At 55.9% G+C, this 16,106-nt stretch overlaps 2 protein-coding genes across 2 annotated transcripts in view; one reads left to right on the top strand and one right to left on the bottom strand.

Moving 5' to 3' along the window:
• Positions 1 to 4,102, top strand: part of MROH2A (maestro heat like repeat family member 2A) — a 48,062-nt gene extending 43,960 nt beyond the window's left edge. Inside the window, exons 40-44 of the mRNA XM_029932860.1 lie at positions 76 to 228; positions 1,593 to 1,724; positions 2,617 to 2,719; positions 3,223 to 3,288; positions 3,815 to 4,102. Coding sequence (XP_029788720.1) covers positions 76 to 228; positions 1,593 to 1,724; positions 2,617 to 2,719; positions 3,223 to 3,288; positions 3,815 to 3,936 — 576 coding nt within the window. The 3' untranslated portion in view covers positions 3,937 to 4,102. The remainder of the gene's footprint in view (positions 1 to 75; positions 229 to 1,592; positions 1,725 to 2,616; positions 2,720 to 3,222; positions 3,289 to 3,814) is intronic.
• Positions 4,103 to 9,153: 5,051 nt separating this feature from the next.
• Positions 9,154 to 16,106, bottom strand: part of HJURP (Holliday junction recognition protein) — a 15,554-nt gene continuing 8,601 nt past the window's right edge. The window contains exons 7-9 of the mRNA XM_029932859.1: positions 15,536 to 15,614; positions 11,783 to 13,328; positions 9,154 to 9,430 (exon numbers count right to left, since the gene is read on the bottom strand). Coding sequence (XP_029788719.1) covers positions 9,391 to 9,430; positions 11,783 to 13,328; positions 15,536 to 15,614 — 1,665 coding nt within the window. The 3' untranslated portion in view covers positions 9,154 to 9,390. The remainder of the gene's footprint in view (positions 9,431 to 11,782; positions 13,329 to 15,535; positions 15,615 to 16,106) is intronic.

Raw genomic sequence — 16,106 nt, 5'->3', positions numbered from 1 at the left:
ACACAGAGGCAGCGAGGGTTCCGTTGGGCTTCTTGCGTCCTGAATTTCAGGGCTTGTCTGTACATGTCGCCACAGGAAAGTGAGCTGCTGCGTTTAAAAGCCTTCGTCCTGTTCGGGGAGCTGGCCAAGGTGGGCAGGACCTCTAAGAAACACTTCAAGGAGGAGGTGAAGAAAGCTTGGGTCCCCCTCATGCTGCACTGCCAGGACCCCTGCTCTGATGCAGCCCAGGTGAGACACGCCCTCCTCTTTGTGTCCCAGCCTGTGGGGACCTCTGGTCCTTCGGGCTCTGCCTGCGCCCTGGGGAATGGGGGCCGGGCCAGAACACCCACAGACTGGCTCATGGAGGCTTCCCAGCGCTTCTCCCCCGACTCCCGTCGCTGCCCGCAGGCATCCTCTGCCCAACCTCCTTTTCCTTCCAGTGGCTTCTACGGCTTGCCATCCATCATCACCCTTGGGGGTTATGACTCGGTTACGGTTCAAACTTAGCTTAAGTCCTTCCTCCGCGGTGCCCCGTGGGGCAGGCCTGTGCTGGGGCTGCTGGGGGTCGTGAGGGAGGGGTGCCCGGCCCGGCCCTTCCTCTCAGAGGTCTGGTTCCCCCTCCCCTCCAGTGGGGGCAGGGCAAGGGCAGACCCACAGCTCCTGCCTGTCTGACTGCCTCTCCTCACCCCACGCAGGCCCGCAACCCTGACCTCTGCCTTCTCTGGCCGGGTCTTCCTATGTGGACTGGGGCAGGGGGCCGGGGAGAGGGGGCTGAGATCAGGGGCGGGTCTGTGCCCTCCCAGAGAGCTGCGGGGTTCTCAGCAGCTCATGCTCAGCTAGTGCCTCCGTCTCCAACTCTGGGGTCCCAGGAGCCCTGCGGAGGCGAGGGCCGAGGGCTGCAGGTGTCCAGGTTGGGTGGGGTGGTCTGGTGGCCCCTTTAGGTTGCTGAGGGGCATCCTGTGGGGCATTCCTCGGGGCCTCTGGTGCCCCAGCCCATGAACTGTCTGCTCTCAGAGACTCTCCCCTCACAAATCCATCGATGGCTCCCACTGTTCCTTCGCACTGTATCAGCCGCTGTCCTGTGGGCTGAGCCTCAGGGGAGGACCGCCTGGGTAGGTGGCTGAGAGGGTTTAATGAAGGAGCAGTGAAGAGGGGTGGGGGCGAGGGAGACCCCAAGGGAGGCAAAGGCCTGGGCCGGTTCCAGCCACACTTGTCCCTAACCTCCCCACAGCCTCCCAGTCTCCTGTCATCCTCCCGGGGCCTAACCTGCTGGAGGCCGGAGGCCAGGGGACCCCGTAGCTGCAGTGCTCAGGGAAGGTCTTGGGGATGAGAAAGCTCACCCGGTCGGACCTGCCCCTGCCAGGCCCCTGCCCCAGTCTCCCAGAGGGGCAGGTCCCAGGCAGCACTGAGGGCACGGAGGTTGCTAGCTGAGGGCTGAGTGGGCGGCCCAGGCCGGCGGGACTCCAGGCCCAGGTCCGCGCTCCCAGGACTGCCCTCCGGCCTCTCCTCTTGATGGAACTCCAGACCTGCCAGTCCCGCCCCCAACCCCGCCCTGGGGAACCCGCGGTCTGCCTGGCGCTCTCCCTGCCACCTTCTTCCCTGTGCCCCTCCAGGCCTGCATGACCACCATGTTTCAGTGTGTGCGCTTCTGGGGCTGGAAGTCCCTGGAAAACTGCCAGGCTGCAAGTGACACCAGTGCGGCCGAGGAGATGACCGTTTTCCAGATAACACTGTGTTCCATCCTGGTGAGGAGGCTGGGCCTGCTGGAGGGCTGCCTGGGGTCTGGGGTTCAGGGTCATGGCTGCCACAGACTTCTACCCGTGACCCTGTGCTCATCTTCCAGACGTGAAGCGTCAAGACCAGCACAGTCCAACAGAGATAGCCCGCAAGCCACATACTCTCACGTTTTCTAGTAGCCACGTTAAGAAGAGAGAAGGGGGGCGGGAGAAAAGAGAAAGAGGGGAAACCAAATTGAATAATAGATTTTATTTAACCCAGTAGATCCAAACCATTGTCATATTAACATGTAATCAATGTGCAAATTATTCTTAAAAACATTTTTTTACATGTTTATTTTTGAAAGAGAGACAGAGGGCAAGTAGGAGAGGGTCAGAGAGAGAGGGAGGTACAGAATCTGAAGCAGCTCCAGGCTCTGAGCTGTCAGCACAGAGCCTGATGCGGGTCTTGAACCCACAAACCGTGAGATCATGACCTGAGCAGAAGTCAGATGCTTCACCAACTGAGCCACCCAGGCGCCCCTCAATGTGCAAATTATTAGTGGGATATTTTTCAGTTTGGGGGACTGTCTTCAAAATACAGGAGGCACCTTACACTTAATTCAGACCAGTCATGTTTCAAGGGCTCAAGGGCCACATGTGGCCAGTGGCTATGGTATTGGACAGCCACCGAGTCTAAAGAGAAATCCGATTCCTCTCTGCGTCAGATGAAATGTGACAGGGGGCTGAAAGTCCTTAAAAATGCCCAGCTAATAATTTTCTGTGTGATGTGGGGATGCGTGCTTGCCCTCTCTGGACAGACCCGCCCACATCAGACAGAAGGGAACACCCTGTGAGCAGCTGATCTCTAGGACCTCACCCTCCGTGGCTCTGTTCATCCTTTGTTGTTGTTGTTTTGCAGACTCAGAAAAAGCCTGCTCTACTCTCTAGCTTCTTGCTAGAAGCAGTGACCTATGTTAATAGTAACTTGCCAAGGATCAGAATTGCTGCGTGCGACCTGGCAGGTGAGCGAGCAGAGGTCTCTTGATGCGGAAGGGACATTGAGGGCCACACCCAGGCCTGGAGCCGGAGGACCACCGGTGGCTGAGTAGGGGCCAGACTCAGGTGGAGGTCCCCTTCTCTGCGTGCTATCCCACCGGTGTCACACCTGCCTGATTCTCAGCTGGGCATCTTCAGCGGAATCCTCAACAGCTACCTCTTTTTTTTTTTTTTAATTTTTTAATGTGTTTATTTATTTTTGAGAGATAGAGAGAGGCAGTGCAAGCAGGGGAAAGTCAGAGAGGGAGGGGGGTACAGAATAGGAAGCAGTCTCCAGGCTCTGAGCTGTCAGCACAGAGCCTGACACGGGGCTTGAACCCACAAACCCTGAGATCATGACCTGAGCCAAAGCTGGACGCTTAACCAACTGAGCCACCCAGGGTCCCCAATGGCTACCTCTTAAGGTCAAATGGAATCGCCCACTTGCCTAATATTTGCGTGATCAGCATTTCGCTGGCTCTTGTTTTAGGAATTATTATGAAGCATATGTCTGTCCATCATCTGAAAAAACTGGACTTTCTGGCATTACGGAATTGTAAGTAGAAAAGAATCAATTATACTGAGTGTGTGACCTCATTTGGGGGACTCTAGAGAAACCGCCTGGGGAAGAGCCAGCTGACCCTTCATTGTGTGTTGTTTCTTGTTTGTTTGTTAATGTTTTATGTGGGTTTTGTTTTGGTGGGGGTTGGGGGGATGTGTAATCAGGGTGCAGAGAGACGGATGGGCTTTCTAGGAAGAAAACTATTTGAGCCTGAGTCCTTCCCTGCCTTCACCCTGCCTCCTGCCTGCCTCCCCGTCACTACTGGTGACAAGATGTTTCCACCCTGATTCCTTTAACTGGCCCACCCCACACGCGGGTTCTGTGGGCGATCTTTCTGTCCCAGGTAGAGAATGGAAGGCCGAGATGGGTGTGTGTGTGTGTGTGAAGCCCCATCTGCCGTGTTCTGACTGCAAATACAGGGGTTCCGCCTCCGCAGCCCGTGTGAGCCCCTAACCGCACACGCGGCTTCGGGACCCCTCCCAAGCGGGCTCCTGTGTCTGCTGCTTGTGCCCACTCTCAGCCCTCCAGGAGCTGCAGCTGGACTCGGATCCTGGGGTCCGGAGGGCAGCCCTGGAGACCTTCAGAGTCTTGGATACTTGCTGGCGGCAGCAGCTTTTGGCTTTACCCGAAAGAACTTGTTAGGTGGCCAGGTGTCAAGCGCAGGCTGCCTCCTCAGAGCGCCGGACCTCGGCCGGACCACAGCGATGCAAGACAACTTTTTAACTTAGTTTGTAAGAAAAGCATCATTCTGAAGTAATGTGTCTGTTTCTTTCCTCTCCTTGAAAATAAACCTCCGTTGCCACTTGGAGCACAGGCTCCTCCCTTGTAAGGTGACAACGTCCCAGAGCCAAGGCAGTGGGTGGAGGGGGAATGTAGTCCCAATGGGGCTGTCTTATTTCCACCCTCCCTGGAGCGTGCGAGGGTCTGAATCCATGTTGGTGTGTTTCAATGCCACCCATGCTGACAGTGTGCCCCTTGCCAGGCGCTGTGCTGGGCAGCGAGGGGAGGCAGGCTGCGGTCTGGCCTTTGCCCCCCGGGAGCCCTCCTCCCCCCTTAAAGGGAAAAGAGGCATCTCTGTCAGGGACTGTGACACGCTTCCAAGTAAGGAGGGTGGAAGTGTCCCAGTGGTGCAGGGGTGGGGGGGTGGGGAATGCCCACCAGCCTGGGGACAATGGGGGGGTGTCTTGGGGAAGTGACATGACACCAGGCCTGCCCTCACTCCTCCCATCATGGGGCTGGATGGGACAGGCTGGGGCAGGAACCCTGTGGAAACCTGGAACAGAACCCAGCTTAGGGAGAAATGATGGCCATGTCCAAGCAACAGGCAGGGGAGAGGGGAGGCGGGCAGGGCAGTTTCCCTGCACTCAGGCCATCAGCAGAGTAGTCTGTGGTTAACCCTGGCACAGGGACTGGTGAAACTGCCAGAGGTGGTCGCCACCCTGGGCCGGCTGGCCGGTGGAGGGGGCTGCTGGGCAGCGCAAAGCATCATCCGTGCACCACAGGCCTCCAGGGACGGTGGTTTTCACGCTGCTTTATGGCTCCCCTGGGACAGTGCCCAGTGCCGAGGAGCGTTGCTGCTAACGGACCTGAATGCCTCAGACACAGGCGGGAACAGACAAGTCACTCACTGCAGGCTCGGAGGAGAGAGCTGCGGCTGCGCACAGTGGTCTTCAACCCCCTTCGTGCCTGCGCAGAACATTTCCAGATGGCTCACGGACCTGAATTTGAACAGGAAAGATGCAAGACAATAGAGTGCTTTTATAAAGGTTTTATTAAAAATTTTTCTAAATATTTTATTTATTTTTTAGAGGGAGTGAGAGACAGAGTGTGAGTAGGAGAGGAACAGAGAGAGAAGGACACAGAATCGGAAGCAGGCTCCAGGCTCTGAGCTGTCAGCACAGAGCCTGACGTGGGGCTCAAACCCATGAACCGTGAGATCATGACCTGAGCTGTAGCAGTCAGACGCTTAACTGACTGAGCGCCTCAGACACCCCCAAAAGATTTTATTTTTAAGTAATCTCTGTACCCAACATGGTGCTTAAACTCACAACCCTGAGATCAAGAATCACATGCTCCACCGACTAAGCTAGCCGGGGGCCCCATCAATAGAGTAGTAAAAAAAAATTTTTTAATGGTTTTTATTTATTTTTGAGAGACAGAGACAGTGCGAGCAGGGGAGGGCCAGAGAGAGATGGACACACAGAATCGGAAGCAGGCTCCAGGCTCTGAGCGAGCTGTCAGCACACAGCCCGACGTGGGGCTGGAATCCACAAACCGTGAGATCATGACCTGAGCTGAAGCTGGACGCTTAACCAACTGAGCCACCCAGGCGCCCCAGTAGAGTATTTTTTATCCTGAGAGTAGGTTTTCTTTAAAAGGTAACAGCAGACGCCAGAATAAAAGGAAAAAGAAAAGGATTAAGCGATCCGATTCTGTTAAAATGTAATTACTGTGCCATAAAATGCCATACAGTTAAATGACCAATCACAGATGGAAGTTACTTGCGGTGTATATAAAATGAGGTCAGTTCGTGTAATTGGATGGGCACCCAAACATACCCTGCATCAGTAAGAAACAAAGCAAGTTATCAGAAGAGGCCTGAGGGGATCCTTGAAAAGCCAGGACCCCCGAAATACAAACTGCAATACGTTTCACCCCGCCCCCCTCAGTGGCCTTGACAGGTGGCACTAGTATGGGAGGCGGGGCCTCTCCTCTGCCGGACGGAGAGCACACTGGAGTAGCCTTTCGGGAAAGCAGTTTGGCCAGAATTAGGGAAGCTGAAGACACACCTGTCCACGACCAGCCCCCAAGTCACGGGTGAGCCCACGCACACACGCATCACGGCTGCGCGTGCATCCTTAGCCGCAGACATCCAGCGGGGTGATGGAGGAAACCGGCCACCTAAACGTTTTTTATTCAATTCATTTCTTTTTTAGTTTACATCCAAGTTAGTTAGCATAGCGTGCAACAATGATTTCCACAGTAGGTTCCTCAAAGCCCTCCCCCATTCAGCCCCTCCCCCCTCTCCCAACCACTCCAGCGACCCTCTGTTCTCCATATTTAAGAGTCTCTCTCTCTCTTTTGTTTTAAATGTTTTTAATTTATTTTTGAGAGACAGAAACTGCGAGTAGGGGAGGGTCAGAGAGAGGGAGACACAGAATCTGAAGCAGGCTCTAGGTTCTGGGCTAGCTGTCAGCACAGAGCCTGACGCAGGGCTTGAACCCACAAACTGTGAGATCATGACCTGAGCCAAAGCCGGACACTTAACTGACTGAGCCACCCAGGCGACCCTAAGAGTCTCTTATGTTTTGTCGCCCTCCCTGTTTTTATATCGTTTTTGCTTCCCTTCCCTTATGTTCATTTGTTTTGTATCTTAAAGTCCTCATGTGAGTGAAGTCATATGGTATTTTTCTCTAATTTCACTAAGCATGATACCCTCTAGTTCCATCCACATAGCTGCAAATGGCAAGATTTCATTATTTTTTGATTGCTGAGTAATACTCCATTGTATGTGTATATATATATATACATGGATGTATATATATACCACATCTTTATCCATTCATCCGTCGATGGACATTTGGGCTCTTTCCATGCTTTGGCTGTTGTTGATAGCGCTGCTATGAACATTGGGCTGCACGTGCCCCTTTGAAACAGCGCACCTGTATCCCTTGGATAAATACCTAGTAGTGCAATTGCTGGGTCGTAGGATTGTTCTATTTTTAATTTTTTGAGGACCCTCCATACTGTTTTCCAGAGCGGCTGCGCCAGTGTGCATTCCTATCAGTAGTGCAAATGGATTCCTCTTTCTCTGCATCCTCTCCAGAATCTGTTGTTGCCTGAGTTGTTGATGTTAGTCATTCTGACGGGTGTGAGGTGGCTATTTCATTGTGGTTTTGTTTTGTATTTCCCTGATGATGAGCGATGTTGGCATCATTTCATGTGTTGGTTGGCCATCTGGATGTCTTCTTTGGTGAAGGGTCTATTCATGTCTTTTTCCCATTTCGTCACTGGATTATTTGTTTTTTGGGTGTTGAGTTTGATAAATTCTTTATAGATTTTGGATACTAACCCTTATCAGTGTGTCATTTGCAAATATCTTCTCCCATTCAATCGGTTGCCATTTAGTTTTGCTGATTGTTTCCTTTGCTGTGCAGAAGCTTTTTATTTTGATAGGTCTCTATAGTTCATTTTTGCTTCTGTTTACCAGCTACCTGAACTCTTGAGATACAAGACACCCACACCCATCAGCTCCTGTCAAGTGCAAACACCTCTTGGTGAAATCAAGTTGCAGAATACAAGCAGTACTAAACTATGTGCACATTTAAAACACAGACCACCCCACATATAGCCTATGGGGTCCTTCATCAGCAGATCCCATAAATTAGCTGAGACCCTGGGTGTCTCAGTCGGTTAAGCATCTGACTCTTGATTTTGGCTCAGGTGATCTCACAGTTTGTTGAGATGGAACCCTATGTCAGGCTTTGTGCTGGGCATGGAGCCTGCTCAAGATTCTCTCCCTCTCTCTCTCTCTCTCTCTCTCAAAAAAAAAAAAATTAGCTAAAGCCCATCCCCAGTCTCTTCCACGTTGCCTTCTTCCACTCGAAGAGACTCAAACCCCCAGTATTCCAGTCCCTCCAGCTACACGCGCTGGCCTGGCCAGAGACACAACACGGGCCCACTGGGTATGGGGCAGGAGGTGTGTGAGGGCTCGGAGGGGGTGGTGGTGTGGGCGCAGTGTTGGGCAAGGCTGTGTTTTCCGACGAGGAGCAGAGGATAGGTTATGCTCTCCTTAGGAAGCCGCAGCCACCAGGGAAAGGTCTGGAACTGCAGGGCCACCCCAGCCTTGCTGGCGTCTGAACCAGCAGCCCTCTGCCAGGCTGTGCCGAGGAAGAGTGAGCTGCCTGCAAGGGGGAAGGCTCTTGGCAGGTTCTCAGCTACCAGCAGCACAGCCCTCCAGAGTCCCAGGGCTCTGGACCTAACGTGAGCCCCCCAGTCCACATGTGGAAGTCCTAACCCCGGTGTGATGGCATCTGAGTGGGGCCTTTGGGAGGTGACTGGGTTCCGATGAGGTCACCAGGGCGGGGCCTGCATGAAGGGATTCATGCCCTTTTAAGAAGAGACACCAAGGGCACCTGGGTGGCTCAGTCGGTTGAGTGTCCAACTTCGGCTCAGGTCATGATCTCATGGTTCGTGGGTTCGAGCCCCGCGTCAGGCTCTGTGCTGACGGCTAGCTCAGAGCCTGGAGCCTGCTTCCGATTCTGTGTCTCCCCCCCCCCTCTCTGCCCCTCCTCCCTGATGCGGGGCTTGAACTCACGAGCCGAGCCGTGAGATGACCTGAGCCAAAGTGGGCCGCTTAACACACTGAACCACCCAGGTGCCCCTCGGACGTTTTATTTAAAATAAGAAATCCATGCCGCACGGCGATACGTGGGTTGGCAGACAGGCCGTTGCTGTGTTCTGAACGTGTGAAATAGCTTGTTTAAAAAGGCACGCGGCACCCTATTAGAAACAGCGGCCACGAAACCACGAGCCGCGGGGGAGCCGTGGGCTGGCAAGCATCACAGGGCTGTCTGAATACGACACGTTTTCAGCTCAATACATGAAGACGGTAGGAATTACTGGTCGTGGGGGAGTTACGTTTCAATCTGCTCCTAATACGGAGGACAGAGTCCCTGGTTCTGAGCTTCATGAAACCCCAGCAGCTGTCCCTTCCCGCGAAGGCCGCCGTTTCCAGGGCCCTCACGGCTGTCCGAGCAAACGCGGCTCTGACGACAGGGAATGGAGAGCATTCTGAGAACACGTCTACAGTTTAAAAAGAACGTGTGAGGAAAACAGGCCTAGAAAGGACCACGTGACAACTGTTACTTGAGCAACTTTATTCAAATAATTTCTATACCAAGAACTCAAGAGTCCCTTCAAAGGGGACCAATTTCCCGGGAATTTGCTTTGAAGGGCAGGGAAGTAAAGCCAATTTTCACATATTCTTGAGGATTAAAAAGAACACCCCGCATAGAGAGTAAGCGCAAAGAGGAACAAAACTCTAAAATAAGTTGGCTATCTGCATCTCCAGCTTTGAGGTTTTCTAACATAAAATCACTTTTCTCTTCCATCTTCAAGGATGTGGTTTTCTTTCCTTTAGGAAAAAAAAAGACAAAGGAAAATGATTTCAGTAAAATTATACTAGAATTTGCCAAGCCACCGAAAAGTCGGACTGTTTATATTTAGTCCACTGCATATACGTAAATATCGGTGTGTCCCCAAGAAAAAATGCCACACACTTAACCAACACTGTAAGGGAGGTAAAAGCCCACCTGAGGGCAATCCCTTGCGGGCAGGCGGGTAAGCTGGCGGCTCTGCCCCTGGCTTCAGTCCCGGCCCAGCCTCCGACGCGGGTGTGGACTCGGGAGTCGGAGGCTGCAGTTACGTTCTCTTATTTATAAGATGAGACAGAACCTGCCCACTGGATTGCAGTGACCTCCTCAGGGCTCGTGTGGGGGGCAAGGCGGGAGGGTGTGAAGAAGGTCCCACATGGCCTGGCACACAGAAAGCACCCAGACGTTAGCCATGACAATTCCTTCTGCAGTCACAGCTCAGGGAGATTGGTCCCTCCCCTCAAGACATTCACAACTGAAGTAGGGAAAGAAGACCAATACAGAGAGGTCAAGCAGGTTGCATCACGGTTTAAGACAGAACTGCGAAAGGCCCCCAGGGGGCGGCCACGTGACTTGTCAAATTCCAGGGGAGCTGAGTTCTCCTCACCCTGCTCCGCTGCCGGGCCACAAGGCATCACTCATGGCCGTGACCTTGGTGCCTGCTCTGTGTGGCCCTCGCCGGGCAGGTGAATGAGAGGAGACTGCCAGGCATCAAGTGTGGGGGGTGGGGGGGGGGTCTCCCCAGAGTGGGAAGGGGGTCAGGTGCAGCTGAGGCAGAAGAGGGCAGGGAGGGCGGGTGAAGCGGCCCCACTGCGCTCCAGGGGCCGGGCCAGCAGGTGGCTTGATATGCCAGCAACCTGGGGACAGGCGGGAAGGCCACGTAGGCGAGCTGAGGGACGGGACGACGTGGAGAACAGGTCAGGAGGGGCGCGTGTGAGACAAGCAGGGCCGGAGGAACAGGGGCGCTCTGACAGGTCAGGGGCTGGGCCACCTGGGGCATGGCTCTCACCCGAGGAGCTGCCTTTGGTGAAACCCCCTCGATGGAGCGGGAAGGTCAGGTGTCCCCGGAGAGCCTGCCGCAGTCCCCAAAAGCCTCAACCTACAGGGCTCGGAACGTGGCTCCGGGCTGCCCTGCCGGTGGCCTGGTCCGAGATGGTGCCGGCAAAGAGCCCGAGGCCCGGACAGAAGGGGAAAGGCCAGCCACCCAGCAGATGGAGGGCTCGGCCCTCAGTGAGGCCTGCTGGGGCGCACGCCGCTCTCCCGGTCTGGGAGTCTCCGTTTTGGCTCCAGGTGCTCATCTGGCCTCACTGAGTCCCTGACCTCAGTCCTTGACCAAAAAGACCAACCAAGGCGGGTCTGCTTCCCGGGCTCACTCAGGGAGGGTTGGTGGTCTCCGCACCCAGGCCCGTTTGTAGCCAAAGTACCCGAGTGTTTGTGGAAATTCTTTCCGGGAGGGGAGCCAGGTGGGTCTGAATGCCAAGAAGCACGAGTGGGCAAAGGCGGGGCAGGATTGGTGGGGTCATGAGGGGCGGGGACAGTGACAACTCAGGGCTCCTCTGGGAGAGGAGCGTACTGTCCCCTGGGATGGGTCACAGGACAAGCGGGCGCAGGTGGGTAAAGAGCCCATGGACGTTTAGGGCAGAGGGGGTGCACCTGAACGACTACCGAGGGGGCCGCCCACCGGCACGGGGTGAGGAGGGAGGAGAAGGCCACACCACCAACGCAGACGTCCCCACATGCGCACCGTCCAAAGAGCCGCAGGTCTGGACGCTGGGCCGCAGCCACACCCCTGCGCTCACGGGGAGGAGTCTAACAGCCGGCAGCACCCGTCCTACCCCCTGCCCCCCTCACACACGTGAACCCGGCCTCCATGGTCTGCACAAACCCGAGTGCAGGACGAGGCGGGAGGGCACGGGTGCACCCCAAATCCCAGCATGGAGATCGTGGCCCCCGGCTGGCCGTTCCGCTCCGTCCCCACTAGGGAATCTGGAAGTAAAAGGCGCGGTTTCCAGATCATTCTGCTTTCAGGCTGCTGTTTCCTGAATGACACCAGGAGAGGTTGGGAACGACAGTGTGACAAGGACAGGCTGAGACCTGGTGAGGCTTTCTGGAAAAGTCCCCTAAATGCATCCCGGGCAGAAATGTGTAAAACGTTCTCTGTAAGGACATTTCCAGCGACCCCCCCCCGCCCCCCCCCACCTCCCACACTTGCACATGTGCTTGGTCCAAATGCTGATTTCCAGAGGAAGGAAAAGAATCTGGAAGAGAGTCTGGAAAATGAACCCGGAAGCACCCTGTTGTAAAACACCCACGTTGGACAAGCAGAAACCCACCTTCTTTGCTCAGCTGGGCTGTGAGGGGCCGGCCTCTCCCCGGCCTCAGGGTTGGGCTGGCCTGCCTCTCTCGGGGAATCCTGGGAACCGGCCCACTGTCTACACAGCTCAGACTCTGACAATCGGCGTCTCTTTGGAGGGGACGGGTGGCCCCTGCCGGCAGTGAGCACGAAGCACGCTAACGGCTGAGCCTCAGCGGCGGGTACGCACAGCGGGCGCTCTATGCTGTGCGGGGGTGATGCCCACGGCTTGGGGGGCCCTCGGAAGCCGGCGTCTGGGTTTAATCTTCCCACGGTGCCTTTGCGATATGGAAGTTCCCCACTTGCTTTATCTGGAGGTGCTCCGATACGTACAAGGGCCTTCGTCCGCGGAGGTGACTTGGGGCAATACTTTTGATGAAGCTGGTCAAACTGTTCTTTTATTTCCCTGTACCGATCTCCGCCGCAGCTTCGAGGCTGTGCCCCTGCCACGGAAGGGGCTTTGCTGGGCGACACGGGCTTGCCAAGTATTCCGAGACTGTTCCCTTGGGGAGGAAGTGTCCGCGGCGAGCAGCCTGGGCTCTGCACGGGGCTGGTCCCTGAAAGCGGCGGAGGGGCACCCCTTTCCTGTGGGCATCGCCCTGCTCCCGGGGCTCGTTCACCCAGCTGCTCCAAGGCCTCGTTCAACCCCTTAGCTTCTGTTGTGCCGAAAGTTCCACTGAGCCTGCGGGCTTCTAAGCCGCGGGGGCCGCCCCTGTACACGTCCACGGCCCAGGACCCTGGGTGGGAGGTCAGGAAGGGCTGTTTCCGGGGACTGAGGCAGTACTCCTGATGAAGCCTGTCAAATTTGATTTCAATCTCCCTGTAATGATGCCCTCCCTTGCCTGGCAGGGTTCTTGGTCTGGACACGAGTTTTACGGGAGAAATTAACCACTTTAAGGCCTTATATCTATGTTTTGGATTGAGATGCCGCCCTGGGCTGGAGTCTCCGTAGGTCAACAAAGAAGGCCTCTGGGGTGTTAGACTCCTGAACCCCTTAAGCTCTTCCCAGCTCGGGTCCCATTCAAGGGCTCGGGCTGTGCTGACTTCCAGAAAAGCTTTCTCCAGTTTTACACCCGTCTTCTGGCCAGAAGCATCCAGCGTGTTCTCACAGTCTCTCAACACTTTCGCCTCCTTGGGCGGCTCGGCGCGGCCGGGGGGCCTCTCCCGGGAGCCCCTCCGAGCATGCCCGCTGCCCGGGCCGCGGGTCCTGTTCGCTCTGCTCCGGGAGCGCCGGCTCGAGCGCCAGCCGTGAGCCACGAACGAGGTTTTGGTGGCGATGACGCAGGCCGGCCTCGCGCTCAGCAGGCGGCTCATCGAGTGCAGCATGCCCGCGTACAGGTCGCTGATGGTCACGTCGCCGAGGCCGTCGGGCTCCAAGGACAGGCTGCCCGAGAAGCTGTGCCCCCCGGGCCCCTGTGACGAGACACTGTCACTTAGAGGCACCAGGGCCAGGTCTGTGGAGCAGGGGCGTGGAGCCGGCTTCCCTGGGCCGCCAGGACGCTCTCCGGCCACACCGCCAGGGGCTCCTGGAGGAAAACACAGAGTTCAGTGCCACCATTCAAGACAGCCCATCTGCAGGGCCACAGAGCCAGGAGGCTGCACCGTGACTGCAGTACAGAGAACAAGAGAAACAGGTCACGGAGACGCGAGGATAGATTCTCCCCAGAGCTTTCCTTCTAGTTATTACACTGAGACTCCTACTTTCCTCCCAGACTTCCCCACAGGTGGCTTCCCTCCCGTGTCATGGCTTACTCGCTGGATGCCTTTTCAGAGTCGAATTAGGAAGTGACCAATGACCCCCTTCACCTCTGGGGATGGGTGAGGGAGGCACAGGGCTCCTGGATGCACCTGCATTATGTTAAACGTTTTATAGATTTAAAAAAGAAAAAATTTTTTTACATTTATTTATTTTTGAGAGACGGAGTGTGAACAGGGAAGGAGCAGAGAAGGAGACACAGAATCTGAAGCAGGCTCCAGGCTCTGAGCTGTCAGCACAGACCCCGATGTGGGGCTGGAACCCATGAACCATGAGATCATGACCTGAGCCAAAGTCGGACGCTCAACTAACCTAGCCACCCAGGTGCCTCTAAAAAATAAAATTAAACCAACAAGGATAAGAAGGAGAACTATAAAAGTGAATACAAAAAAAAGAAAAAAGAAAAAAGAACCCAAGTGCATATCAAGGTGGTGACAAAGGAAAGAAACAAAAGAACCTGAGGGACTTTGAACACAGTCCTCTGACTGTGTACCCTTGGTGGGGTTCTGTCTGAGGATCCCAGAGCCGCCGGAACTCCTGAACCTTCTTCAGCAGGTTGTTTGAGCACGTGGTGGCAGGGACCATGGTTCTGACCGCCCCGCACCACATGACCAGCTAGATGAGAGCAGGACCTTGGTGCTGGGAACATCTGTGGGGTCAAGGTCAAGGCTGGGGGACAAAGTGCTCAAAAACAGACAGGACAGGTCAGAGGCCACAGAAGCCAGCACGACGGGCTCCAGCAGGCTGACTGGGGGTGGCCTGAGCGTCAGTGGCTTTTAATACGTGAATTAAAAAAAAAAAAAAAAAAAGGCCCATGAGTTCTTCCTGATTCTAGAAAAAAATTTTTTTTAAAAAGTCAAAAGTGCAGGGCGCCTCGGTGGCTCAGTTGATTAAGCCTCCGGCTTCGGCTCAGGTCATGATCTCCTGGTTCGTGGGTTTGAGCCCCATGTCGGGCTCTGTGCGGACAGCTAGCTCAGAGCCTGGAGCCTGCTTCAGATTCTGTGTCTCCCTCTCTCTCTGACCCTCCCCTGCTCATGCTGTCTCTCTCTATGTCTCAAAAGAAAAAAAAAAGTGAAAGTGTGGGGGGATAAAAGAAGGCGCAGAATTAGGACATGAAGGGATGTGGCGCTTGTTTACGGAAGGACGCCAACAGGTGCACATGAGAGGAACGGCCGGCCAGGGAAGGGTGTGTGGGCAGGGACGCAGACTGGCGCCGGAACCTCGCCGTGGGGTTTGTGGGAGTCGGGGGAGGGGCGCCCGCAGACGCCGCCGAGGAAGGGGCGCTTCCGTAGCAAGAAACCTGGTGGGTCCATCCTTAGCTACGTGGCCAGGCTCACGAGTCACCAACAGGACGGAGAACACATCGTCACCCATTTCTGCCAAAATGTTTACCATGAACTTAACCTTGAGGAAACCATTAGGGAAGTCCAAACTGAGGGACGTGCCGCCAAACCACCAGCAGCCAGGGCTATTCAGGAAAGCTGTGGCAGGAAGGCGGTGACAGAGACAGAGCTCGGCTGAGGAAGCTTCTGGACGTCAGTGCGGGAGGCGACAAGGCCCTGGCCCGCGCTGGCCCGCTGCAGCCGCTGGGGCTACCCTGTGCCTCGACCTGCCAGCGCTCAGGGAGAGCATGTGTGTGACTGCGGAGGATGCACATGGTGTGCGTGTGCGCGTGCATGTGTGTGCAGGGGACGGATAAGCAAATGTGACAAAAGGTGGACTAAAGGCAAGGAGAGGGTGCTCAGCGCAGGAGTCCGTGTTTCTGGAGATTCACAAGCTTTCACAGCAGTCCGTGCGCTGCAGCCCCGGGGGACCAAGCAGTTCACCGACTAAATACGAGCGATGCGCCCGTTCCGAGCTGGTGTCTCTAACAGTTTACGTCAAGTACGCAGTGGGCACCCCGCGTTAGGGGCGCTGCTGCGACTCTGCCAGAAGTGAACGGGGCAGGGTTCACGCGAGTGTCTCTGTGGCACTCACCAGGGGCGGGCCTGGCAGGAGAGGCCAGGGGAGCCGTCAGTGTCACGCGCGTGTCCTCTCCATCTCCGTCATCAGTGCGCTGAAAACAAAGGGTCAGTGATCAGCGGCTCCGCCCCAACCATGCCGGCCGTGCGCCCGAGCTCGGCAGCCGAGATGCCACAGCCTCCAGCAACGGTCGGGGAGGTGTCTTAGGAAACTCTGGGCTCTTGGTCCCCGTGGCCTCCAGGGCACCCCCCAGGGTGCTGCCTCGGCTCCAAGGGAAAGGGAAGGGCCATTCCCAGCAGCTCCCCCAAATCAGCGGGCCTCAGACGGAGGCCTCTTGCTGTCAGCAGCCCAGTAAGAGATCGTCTGCACCCCTGCCTTTCACGTCACAGAACGCGCACCTCCTCATCATGTGACAAGAAAGTGCTCTTTCCTTACGGGAAGCTGCTCGTGTCCTTGCTCCGTCCATCACGCTCCAGGAAGTGGCCACGGTGCAGGGTGGTGGGCACCCACCCTGGGCGAGGGCCTCCCCGCAGCCCCCCCCCCACCCGCATGTGGCCGAGGACAGGGGGGAAGGCGCGCCTTGCTC

Source organism: Suricata suricatta, chromosome 3, assembly GCF_006229205.1.
Source record: "Suricata suricatta isolate VVHF042 chromosome 3, meerkat_22Aug2017_6uvM2_HiC, whole genome shotgun sequence".
NCBI classification, from domain to species: domain Eukaryota; kingdom Metazoa; phylum Chordata; class Mammalia; order Carnivora; family Herpestidae; genus Suricata; species Suricata suricatta.
The sequence above is the reverse complement of the archived record's forward strand: the minus strand, read 5'-3'. Positions and strand labels throughout refer to the sequence as shown.